General features: G+C 46.2%; 1 protein-coding gene across 1 annotated transcript; it reads left to right on the forward strand.

Moving 5' to 3' along the window:
* Positions 1-2420: 2420 nt before the first annotated feature.
* Positions 2421-11544, forward strand: CDCA7 (cell division cycle associated 7). The gene is made up of 10 exons (XM_075153259.1): positions 2421-2495; positions 4233-4358; positions 4760-4870; positions 6406-6657; positions 7105-7182; positions 7936-8124; positions 8570-8710; positions 9151-9300; positions 9862-9998; positions 10316-11544. The coding sequence occupies exons 1-10, from the start codon at positions 2475-2477 to the stop codon at positions 10344-10346; spliced, it is 1236 nt and encodes a 411-aa protein (XP_075009360.1). The 5' UTR covers positions 2421-2474; the 3' UTR covers positions 10347-11544.
* Positions 11545-12219: the final 675 nt, after the last annotated feature.

Here is a 12219-nt window from a genome sequence, read left to right on the forward strand (position 1 = left end):
GATGTTTTCTTCCACTCACATTAGCCTAATTTGAGTTAAATGTGGCTGAAAATACAATGCTCAGCTGGGTTCAGCTTTGCATTTCCTCAGCTACTGTAAATAGCTGGATGTAGGCCAGCGGTGCTGCCTACATCTCGACAAACATTAAGAAACTTTTTCTGTCATGGTGAAAAGTTTGTTCTGCCCACCCACCGAGGGCATCTGGGCCCTGCAGGGTAGAACAGGGGTGCAAAGGGCAGGAAGATGAAAACAGGAGAAATGACAGCGGCGCAGGTCACAACAGCCATCTCCTGAGTTACAGACCTTCCTTCTCTGGTACCTGCACTGTGCCGTAGGACGGGAAGCCCCTGCCCTTCACATACTTCCCGTTACTTTCTCCCTTTCCTGCCCCCTCCTCCCCAGTCCTCTATAAAATATGTGAGCTGACATACACAATTTTCAATAAATTAATTCTTTTTCTCATATTAAAAAAAAAAAAAAGCTGAAAATACAGTTCACAAAATGTCCTGTCTGGTTTCCCCACAAAGTCCCTGCTCTGGCCTATTAATTTTAAAGCCATTTGACTACATATGTTGTTTGAAGAATGCTGTTTCCATTAAGCATTAAATGGAAAATTAACTACAGTCTGAAGTATGGATTCAGCTAGCCCCCTCAGTACTCCACAACATTTCATGTGATGCTCCTAAAAGCTGTGAAGGTTGGCTACTTTTCTAGTAAAATCCGGATAATCATGATTCAAGATGTTAAGGGCTGTTACTGTTGAGAAACTGGATCTCTTCTTCCGTGTAAGTAAACTAGCATTTGCAGATTTTTTTTCTGAAAGAAGTAAAACTACATCAAAATTCAAGAAACATCCCCCCTTCCGAACTGAGCTGTCCTGGTTGGAAACCACCCGGGTGGCAATCCTCTACTAATGCGGATTTAGAGGAATGGAGTGTGGTCTAGTCTCTGGAGAACCGGGTTTAGTTCATTTGCTTTTGTGTGTGCGCTGAGAAGCCAGCGGTGCAGGTAAGTATGTAATTACGGGCTTATTTAAAATGGAGATTCTTTTACACGACAGATTGCAGCACGTGCAAGAAGAATAATGCCCACAGAAAATAGAAAACCTCCACGAGGGCTCTTGTAGTTTATTGTGCTGTATCCTATTTACAGGCTTTGGCTTAGAGATGATTCGTGGTTTGCTTTACACAGGCGCAGGTTTGCGTGCGGGCTGCACGTGCACGGGGCCTCCTTCCCTCGCGCCGATTGCAACAGGGTCTCGCCTGCTGTCGGGAAGGCACCTGGAAATGCTGAGCAGCTACAGTTGCACTGGTATTGAGCCCTGCTCACACCACAGGATAAGCGGAGGATTATAGCAAACACTGAGGCCACAAATCCCATACAGCTTCTTCATGGCTTCTCCTGTTACGATTGCTGCCAAATACTGGTTGCGCAGCAGTTATTTTCCTGTGTTTAACGGCTGTATTTCATTTAATGTGATATTACAAAACATTACATAAAATGGTTTACAATGACTGGTGATGTATTTTCTTCTGGCCTGCATTCAAGCAATACTTTGGGAAGAGCAATGCAGCCAACTTCTTTCTGAACTCTTGTTGCACTGCAGTATTCCCAAAGGAGCAGAACCAACCGGCGTCACCCACGACCTCCTGATGCTGAGGTGCACTGGCCAGTAACACCACTACACCACTTCAGTCACTGTGGCAGCACAGGGAAGCGTGCGCATTGCTGCGTGGGTTTTTTAATAAAGCGCACTTTGACTATCCTGCTGGGCAGGCACTGCTGAAGGCAGGGCCGCTGCAGCCTCCTGCTCTGCAGGGCCCCGAGGGCTGCAGGGTGCCCAGGGGGTACGCGGAGGCTGCCCCAGCCCTGGGGGCAGCCGGGGCGCAGGCCCCCGCCTTTCCTTCGTGGAGAAACCCTCTCTGCCTCTGACAACTGGCAGGTTTTGGGGTTTTCCTTCAGAGGGGTGGAAACAAACCCAGGTGTGACATATAAAATTAAAAAATTTTAAAAAGAGAGAAACAGAGAGTTGGCGACTATGTGGGCTCCCCCGCTCGGGGGGTCCTGGCCCCTCACCCCGCCAGGGCGGCTCAGCACGGGGCCGCCCTGCCTCCCGCGCGCGCCCCGCCCCGCTGGCACGCGAGTCCCGCGGCGTTCCGACCGGGAGCTTTTCGCGCCACAGGGCCAGGCCCTTGCAGCTCCACAAATCCCGCACCGCGAATAGAGAAAAAAAATAGGGTCCCCGCACTAGCCCCTCCGGGGGCGTCCCCGAGAGCTAACGAGCTCCTCAGCAGCCGTGGGCGGGCGAGCGCGGGGCGGCCACGCCGGGTGCCCGATCCCGAGGGGGTGTCAGCTGCATCTGCCAGGACGCGGGCGCCAACGCGGGAAAGGCGCCGCCGGGCCCCGCCCCCCGCGGTCCCAGCCGCTTTGGCGCGAACCTTCAGTTCTCCGGTGTTTGCCCCGCCGCCGACAGCATGGGTCCGCCGCGCCCGCAGGTGAGCGCTGCCCGCGGCGGGGGGCTGCCCGTCGGGCTCGCCGCCCGGCTGCGGATCGCTGCTGCTGCTGCTGCTGCTGCTGCTGCTGCTGCTGCTGGCGGCGGGGGGGGGGGGGGGGGGCTGTGGCGCTTGCGGCCGCGCTCTCCCGGGGCCCCGCGGGGTCTCACGGCCGGGGCAAGCCGGGCTGCGGGGAGGCTGGTGGGGTGGGGCGGGGTCAGTCGGGTTGGGGCTCGCCGGGCACCCCAGGGGGAGCGACGTGGGGGCAGCCCCGCCACGCAGACCGGCAGCTCCGGACCTCCTGCCCCGCCGTGGTGCTGGAGCGCCCCGTGCCGCGCCACGGCGATGCCCTCGCCCGCCTGGCTGGGATAGGGGGCCCGGCTTCGCAGCCGCGCTCGGCGGGGCGCAGGCGGCTGTGGCGGGGGGCAGCGGGCTGGGCACCAGCCTCCCAGCGCCCCCGCCTTCTACCTCCCGCCTCGCCGCTGCCCCGGCCGCCGCTACGGCTGGGGACGCGAGGGCGGCCGTTGGGCGGTGGCGCGCGGGGGGCTGCTGCGGGGGGAAGGTACCTCACGGCGGGGGGAGGCGGCCCCGATGTGCGGGCGTGGAGCCCGCGGTCTCGGGGGAGCGGGGCGGAGGGGTCGGCCCCGCGGTGTGCGTGTGGGGGCGGCACCATCTGAGCGGGAGCGGGAGGCGGGGGGAGCTGCCCGCGCCCCTGGCCGGCGTGCGGGGCCGTGGCGGCGGCCGCGCCCGAGCGGGGAAGGCGCATTTGTGTGCCGGTGGCGATCCCGGGTCTCCTGGCCTGGGCTTGACACTGCTGGCCGGCCCCGTGCTGGAGGGCCTCCGCTGCAGCCCGAGTTTCGCCGGCCGGGCGCTCCCTCAGCCGCGGCCGGCGGCGCCAGAAACGGCCCCTCTTGTGTCTGGGGCCGCGGCCGGGCCGGGCCGGGAGGTTGTTCTGTTCCTGGCCAGCACCAGCTGAACTGTGAGGCGTGGGGAAGCCTCCGGGGTGCTGCCCTGCCGCTCCAGCCGCGAGCGGTGTGCTGGACGGTGCTGGGGAGGGGACGGAGGTCTTCAAATTTCTGGTTACTCTTTAACCCGTGGTCGGCTGGGCCTGTGAACGCGGTTAGAGTGCTCGCCTTGGGCAGCATCTGAGTGTGGGTGCAGCAGGCTTGGCCTGGGGAGCTAAAATGGGTCATTCACTGGGAAATGAAAACCTGAAGCCCATCAAAAAAGGTATTTCAGCCTGGTAATAAAATTAACAAAACAGCAAGCTGTTGTGTCTGCAACAGTTGTTTCAAAGCGCCTCTTGACTGTGGATGTGATCCTTAGTCCCTTCTTAACAGCTGCAGTGTATTTAGTGTTTGCCTCAAACTAAAAGTAATTAATAAATCAAAGCAGATTTCTAGATACTATTTGTGTACTTGCACTTTTTTCCAGCATTATCTATAATGAGTGGGGAAGGATATGATTTTTGTGTATATTTCCACTTGGCTGTTTGCATAAAACAAGTATTTGTAAGTACTGAACAAAACTCATCTATGACAATGATCAGAAATGTATCAGAGCAGAAACTATTCCCATTTCTAACTTTGGGAATTATTTCAAAGCTGATGATAATTCTGCTGACTGTTGAACATCCTAGAATGTTCAAACCTCCTAAACTTCAATTTAAGGATGTTCTTAAAAGCTAGTATGCTACAGTAGGTCTCTTCTATTAACGGTGTTGCTGTTGTCCTTTTGCAGCGCCGAGGTTGTTCAGAAAGGAAAAACTTAACAGCATTCCGAAATACAAAACTGATTCCCATGGAAACATCGTCATCCTCTGATGACAGTTGTGACAGTTTTGGTTCTGATAATTTTGCAAACACGGTAAGTACAGTACAAGAACAAATAAAACACAATGTGCAGTGCTAGTAAAGCTTGCAAAAAGGTAAAGCTAGTAAATGTTTTGTGCACGATTAAGACTGCTTGCTCTGCTTATGTTTTTGTACAGTAGTTACAAATCTACGCTATATGCTGTAATTTCATTTCACTCTTCACTTGTGCTTCTAGGTGGTAATTGTTGGAAACAGATTAGCTATTTATTTTAGCCTTTGAAATGTCACCTAACCTAACATGCCTGATAATTTGCAACTGTGGTTCTGAAACCCCTTGTTAAATGCCTTAACTATTTTTTTTCTTTATTAAAAAGGCTATTTGCTTATACTGCACTTGTAAATGTGAATAATTTTCTGTACAACTTCAGTTAAAGGATATTTTATTTTTCGTAGAAATGCAAGTTTAGATCGGGTATTAGAGAAGAACTGGCAAAAATTTTTCACGAAGCCTCTGATGATGAATCCTTCTGTGGCTTTTCAGAAAATGAGATTCAAGATGCATTGGTAAGACAGTTGATTTTAGTTTGCAATTTTAAATTTAAATTCTTTCTTACACATTCTTAATTGAAAAATAATGCCAGCTTCAGCTTGAAAGTCAAATGTTGTCAGAAAGAAGCATCATTTTATTTAATTTAATGTACAGTCTAAGTTGCCATAGTTTCATTTTCCTTTTGTCTCTGTAAAAAGCGCCCAAGCTCCTGAGCTTTGCAAGTTCAGAATAAAATCTGCCATATGGATTTTGAAATATAATACCTCTTAAAACTGTCCTTGCTGGATGTTACTCTGTTAGCCTCTTAACGTTTCTGGTTTCCTCAATATGAAATGTTATGCTAGCCCATGGACTCCAGCAAACCTGAGAAAAATTTCTGGGTGTATTGACAGGCAGTCAGACTTGCGCTCTGACAGTGTAACAGGAAATGCTGTATACTTCTTTAGCAGTAGAGAAATAGTGATAGCTGTTGAAATCCGCCTTCCTGCTTTTCCTTGACATCAGTGCAAGAGCAGTTTTATTGCTTAAAAAGACCAACAGTTGGTATTTAGTAGAGAAGACAGAAGTAGTACCATGTTTGGCATAGAATAGGTTTGTCATAACTTCAGAACATGCTGCGGAATGACTAGAAAAGAATAACGTCTGATTGGAAGAGGACATGTCCGAGTTAAATAATACACAACAGTAAAGAGAGTAAGTAGGAGAGAAAGCTGGAATAGATGTGTAAGAAAAAGAAATCAATAACTGCACATAATGGGCAACCAGAACCACATACCTGGTTTAATAAAAACCCTGTGCAAATAAGGATTGCCATTTGAGACTGATGGTCTATGCATATGAAGCAGAAAGCCTGTTGTTACCTATGACCAAAATAAAACTTGTCTTACTGAGTCTAAACCTAAAAGTCAAAACCTGTTGCAAAATGGGTTTTTAACTAAAGAAATTAATTTCTGTCTTCACTGAACCCTTGGTTCTTGCAAAAGTTGTAAGCAAGGCATCAGAATTCAAAGATAAGAAAATATTGGTATTTTATTCATAATTATTTCATTGACTGGCTCTAGAAGGAAGTTTTCACTTGATACCGTTGATACTGTGAGACGACTCTTCTTCACAGCTTACAAACTCGGGTTTGACCCTGTGCCGAGAACTGCGCAGAGGCTTTTTTTACAGCCAAATACAATATGTTGTGAAATTGAGCCCTTTTAAAGGCAATTCTCTTTCTCACACTCACACACAAAGTATCTTTGCTATTAGACCTGCAAGTGACAGCTAAGACTGCTGCAACTGAAAGCAAACTCCTTTTTCTGATGTGTTGTGGCAGTACAGTGTGGCTCTCCCCGAGAGTTTTTTATCCCCGCACCCTCCTCTCCTCCTGCCCCCTTCCCCCTACCCCCTTAAAATATACTAGAGCACTAGGACTGGAGACTTAAACGTCTAGATTTCAGCCAGATAGCCTCTTTAACCACCCCAGGCAACATATTGTCAAACTGTATTTAACTGCAGAGCAACTCACTTGGATTTATGTGCTTCTGTTCTGGTTTGTTAACAGAAGTTGGAATCGGATTCAGAGGAGAATGATACAAGTGCTGTAAGTGAGGTAGCTCAAAGAAGGCAGAAATGCCCCATCCCTCTAAAAGTAGCCATGAAGTTTCCACCTCGAAGATCGGAGAGGAGGAAGGGTGAGATGGAACCTCTTCCTGAAAAGCTGATGCCTGCTCCAGATTCAGACTCTGACTCTGAAGAAAAGGGTGCCATGTTTTTAGAAAAAAGAGCTTTAAACATAAAGGAAAACAAAGCAATGGTAAGTACTGAGTGTCTCCCTGGGGCCCCCCTTCTTCTGTGCCCCCCATTCCCCCCCATCCCACCCTTGACTCTTAGGGGACCTCTTTGGTTGTTCAAATTTAACTCTAATGGGAATTACGTGAATGCATTAAGAGGAGTTTACATTCCTGATATTTAAATATGATACTTTATGTCCACTGGCATGTGAAAATCCATAGGCTAAGTACTTCAGTAAAAATCCATAGGCTGCAAGCCTAAAGAACAGGTTTTCAACATAATAAGTTTGCGCATTTTCAAATTACTTCCAGTCACTAGAACATAAATAAGACATAAAAGTAAAAAGTTGAAGGGTGACTGCATTTCCTATAAGTAATTGTACTTCTAGCCAATTGCCCTAATCTAATAGTCTGTAATAGCATGTAAACACCCTTGTAAGGCTCTGCTTTCTTTTTCTTTCCCTTGTTAGCTTGCAAAACTAATGGCTGAATTGCAAAATGTTTCTGGTATCTTTGGTGGGAGAAAATCATTGCCAACTGTCAGTCACGTAAGTATAAACTTATTATATTTGCCTTCAGATTTCTGAGAGTCAAATTCTGACATTGTGAAACAGGACTCTCAATTAAAAAACTTAATAAACCATGTAAATCAAAGTCCAGTTCAGAATTTTATTGCCCCCTAAAATAGGCATCCTCATTGTGCAATTCTCTTTTGATTTGCCACTGTATAAAGCAGAACAGATTAATTCATAAAGGTTAGGTGTCTCCACAGGCCCATAAAACTAAACAAGGTGCTGTGTAAATATGTATTTATACAAAGGCTGGAGATAAGGGGGGCAGCTCAGACTTTGAAGCTTAAGCCTGAATATTCTGTGAGTTTGGAGCCTTGGAAAAAACCTGATGTTTGGCTTAACTAGGTCCATAAAGAAGGTTGGGTTGTGAATCGGCAGTGTAATGAATTTCACTGCTGATCTAACTGTAAGCTGTGTGAAGATGGGAACAACGCTAAAAGTTGCAACTCCTCATAGACACGGGTTCTGCTGCTGCATGGGGGAATTATTGTATCTTATACCTGCATGGACACATACGTGCTTTTGACTGTTTCTCTGCAGCTGGCAGAATGCCCAAGATGAATTTGCCTAGGATGTTTTTACCTTGTGTTTTCTGATTTGGGATGGAGGGAGACTTCATCTTTGGGAAAGACAGAAGGAAGGCATGTCTTTTGGGGGAGGAATTCATAGTAGACAGGAGCTGTGTCTGGGTTTTTGCCTGTTTCATTATGGGCTTTTAAACTTTACAAGGGACCAAAGCGACTTCCAAGACGTTCATTGCCCAGAAGTGCTTTGAGGAGGAACCCAGACCGAAGTTCTCGGCCTCACACAAGATCCAGGTCCCTGATTGAAGGTCCTCCTACTCCTTTACCAGAAGAGGAAGATGATGACCGGTACATCTTAGTGAGAAGAAGAAAGATGTCTGATGAATACCTGGAGGTATGTTGAGGTTCTAGTTCTCCTGTTGCAGGTTGATCCTGAAAGTGGTTTTGTATCCCTTCAAGAAAACAGCAATTCATACAGAGCAATTCATACAGAGTTGATCAAGATTATGAGTATGCCACGGCCTGGGAAGAAGTACAGAAAATAGCATGTTGTATGTGTTCTCCATTTCCCCCCGCCTTATCCTTGAAAAATCACTTCCTCTTGCACTCCAGCAGGAATTAAGCAAGATCCAGTAGCATTTCTGCACCCTGAAGGTGACACATCAAGTGAAGGTGCTAAAGCTGCATCCATATCATATGTCTTTGCAAAGATCTGTTCTCTCTTGTTTAAATATATGATGGATATTTGAGACTTTGGCATTGCTTTGAAGATCCCCACCTTGTTTATGTAGAGTTTTTGCTGAAACTAATACTAAAAGTACTGTGTCTTCACTATTCAGCATGAAGCCCGAACTCCCAGGAGGGGTCACCGTGGTGCCATGGCTTTTCCACACATTGTGCGCCCAGTTGAGGAGATAACAGTGGAAGAGCTGAATAATATTTGTGGATCTGCAAGAGAGAAAGTATATAACAGGGCTATGGTAAGTGTATTCCAACTTTGTGAAATGCGTACTTTGTGAAGTTATTTTCTTGTTATTCCCTGCTTGTGGTTTAGCATCAAACAGAGCAGACTCCCTCTCATTGAGAGGAAGGATGTGATTTTTGGGAGAAGTATGCCTGAGATCTTGAAACGTCATCGCTTATCTTTCCCTGAATTTATAAAATGGCCTTTACCAAGCCAGTTAGCTTGCTTTCACTCTGGAACAACTGCAGTACCTAGGTGATACCAGCCAAGGAAAGTGATTAACAGACATTGAAGATGCAATGTTAAAACAGTCTTGGTTCAAACTTCAAGGTGGCTTTCTGTTTCAGGATAAGCACTGCTAGCTGCCAGAGAGATTGCTTGTTAGGTGCTCTATTCCCCTAACTAAAGAGCCATCTTTAATATCTTGTTTCCTGAACTACTTTCCCTGTGTTCCAGGGATCCACCTGTCACCAGTGTCGCCAGAAAACCATAGACACCAAGACAAACTGTCGTAACCCTGATTGCGTAGGAGTACGGGGCCAATTCTGTGGACCATGCCTCCGCAATAGGTATGGGGAAGATGTCAGAACGGCGTTGCTGGATCCGGTAAGACAATTTTGAATATGGCTTTACTGTGCTTAACTTGAGCAGAGAGTGCCATTGGTTACTCATAGCGAAAGAGTTTTAGCAGGGGAACTGCTTACAGTGCTATAGTGCATATATGCAGTCCTGGTTTGATCCAAAGTGAATCCCAGAACCTTGTGTTGTGTAGAACTTGTTGTAGTTACTACTTCTGCAGCTTTATTGGCAGGAGTAGACTACAAGAGCAGAGCAGCTGCCAAAATATTCTTGTATTTGAGCATCAGAATGTGTGTTCTCTTTTGCCTTGCATTAGTGCTTAATGCCCTATGGAAAGGAACTGTGTTTTGGGCTGTGGAAGTGGTGCAGGAGTTGAGCAGAGTGGTTATGTGCAAGGCAGGCAAAGGAGAGTTTAATCCCTTACAGACTGAAGAATTTGTACTTTCGCACTGGTTTAGACAACTTCTGCAGCGCTGGTATTAACTGTAGAACTTGGTGCGGAGCAGGGCCGCCTTCTAAGTTGCGGGTGTGAATCATGTCTGGCATTCCAATTCAGTTAAAAAGGCGTGTTGTCTGTCTTTTGTCTAGACCTGGAGGTGCCCACCATGTCGTGGAATCTGCAACTGTAGCTTCTGCAGACAGCGAGATGGCCGATGTGCTACAGGTGTCCTGGTCTATCTGGCCAAGTACCATGGCTATGACAATGTCCATGCCTACTTGAAAAGGTAAGTATGCCATTGTGTCAGTGGCATGGCTCTGCTTTAAGTGAGATAAGCAGCTCAAAACTGGGAGAGAAGAGCTCTCCACATCCCAGTTTGTCAGGTAAATCTCAAGATTAGTCCGTGTTGTCTTTAGAATCTGAGATTTTGCCATATGGTTTTTCTGACATGTTGGTTCTTACCCAAAACAAGTGGTATATCCACTCTGTCTTTTGGCTCTCAACTTCAGCTGTGTTTATTGTCACGGCTTCCACTAATTTGTCTAAAGAGTTTTCAAACACTCTTTTGCTACAAGCTAACTCATGTTTCTACTTGTCTTTCAGTCTGAAACAAGAACTTGGAATGGAAGACTGAAGCTCCGACTGCCTTTAAATTACGTACTCCTTCACCAATGTCATATTATTGCCTACAGTGAATTGTTTGATCAAATAAGATTATAAAGCCAGTGCCTGCCTTCCCTGCCCTTTTGGGTGAAAGAGGATAAAGAACTTTCACTTATCTCGGTGCCAATCATACTTGGGAAAACTTTAATGAAGGTCTTTGCCCACAGGCCATTGTTTTCTTTTTAAACAACTTAGCAAATCAGATAGCATCAGTCCTTGCTTTCATGCCAATACCTTTTTTTTTTCCTGAAAGGAGATGGGGCTTTAAGCCATTAGAATTTTATTCATGCAGTGATCTGTGCTGCGGGTTTATTTATGCATTGAAGTTGATCACAAAAAGATAAACATGTTCTGAAAATTCAGGGCACTGTTCCCCACAGAACCAAGTGGGGAAAGGTATGTGCTTAGCTCCAGGCCAACTTCTGCTGCAATACAGACTTACTGAACATAAATGATCAAACAGAGGCTAAGATTTCTCTCAAACAACAATGCATTCTTAAGTTCAAAAAGGAAGCCCTGGAAGTTGCAGCTGAGCAGTCTCCAAGCACTAATATTTGGTTTTATAGAGTACTCAAAGTGCACATTGGCCATTTTAAGGGATATTCTCCGAGTGACTTACATGCAGCAGAAGCAGTTGGGGGTGGCACTTTATATTTTTGCTCAGATGAGGATGCCACTGCTGAAAGCTTCCACAGCACCAGCACTAGCATTGCCTAATGATGACAGTGATGTGAACGTACTGGTGTACATCGTGGAGTGACCACTCTCTCTAAACCAGAATGTAGCCTTTGTTAAATTACTGGTTTTGTGGGTTCTCTTCTTCCTGCTCTTGCTGCAACTGCAGAACTGCTTCTTTGCAGAATCAGCACTGGTCCTGGGGAAGAGGGTAGTGGTTCATGTGGCTGTTGGCCAACTACAAGTGGATGAAAGATGGTAGCTTCTTGAATTTGGTTATCAGGAAAAGGGGCAATGATAAACAATCACTGGAATCAGAAGCCTCAATTTTTTTACCTCTGAAAAAAATTAAAAAGCAACGACTTTCTAAGCTACAGTCTGGCTTAAAGTGAGTTATTCTTCCAGTTGCATAGAGCAGCATAAATGTAAATAGATAATGTTCTCAAGAGACACCCTGGTTGTAGTAACAGATGAGAAAGAACAATTGCGTCATCAAAAAGGTTTTTAAAAATAAATAAAAAGGGAGATGTAATGGGTTGCATACAGTTTGTGAGCACTTAAAAATGTGGTCAGTGCTGTGGTCTCCTCCTTAACAGTCCAGCCACATTTCTGTATCTGGCTCTGCATGATTGTAGAAGGATATTTCATGTGACGTTAATGAAGTGTGAGTACAGCAAAAACAGAGCTGAAGAATTCTAACATGCTGTGTGGATGGGGTCTTGTGTACTCAGTGCTGTAGAGAAGAAGGTGCCATGAAAATTGCATCCGGAGAACCACAAAGTGTATAAATGCGCTTAGTTTGGGTATGTAAACTACTGTATAAGCTTTGTATAAGGTTTAGAATGCAGTGTTATAAATAATGTACAGTTGAATAGTAGAAGAATCAACTTGCTTTTATGGAGCACTAGAACAAAACGTGGCTTTAGACTTCTCTGCTTGCACAGTGTTTGCACTGTGTGTATACATAATGATCCACAGTTTATACCTTTCTGGGAATTACATCAGTGTGTGTGGGAGGGAAGAAGAGAGAAATTTAGAAACAAAAGATATTTATGTCTCAGACTTGCAGTTCTGTTTCATAAATCATCTGTGCTATTGAAAATCTCCTGTCCTCTCTTTGTCTGTTTTTATAGTGTGAATAGCTGTGCAATCTGAGGTGGAGAGTGCTC

This window comes from Calonectris borealis, chromosome 6, assembly GCF_964195595.1.
Source record: "Calonectris borealis chromosome 6, bCalBor7.hap1.2, whole genome shotgun sequence".
Lineage (NCBI taxonomy): Eukaryota > Metazoa > Chordata > Aves > Procellariiformes > Procellariidae > Calonectris > Calonectris borealis.

Coding starts and splice junctions, on each gene's coding strand:
- CDCA7 (XM_075153259.1), top strand. CDS start 2,475: ATGGGTCCGCCGCGCCCGCAG. Junction 4,871..6,405: donor ATGAGATTCAAGATGCATTG/GTAAGACAGTTG, acceptor GTTTGTTAACAG/AAGTTGGAATCGGATTCAGA. Junction 6,658..7,104: donor TAAAGGAAAACAAAGCAATG/GTAAGTACTGAG, acceptor TTCCCTTGTTAG/CTTGCAAAACTAATGGCTGA.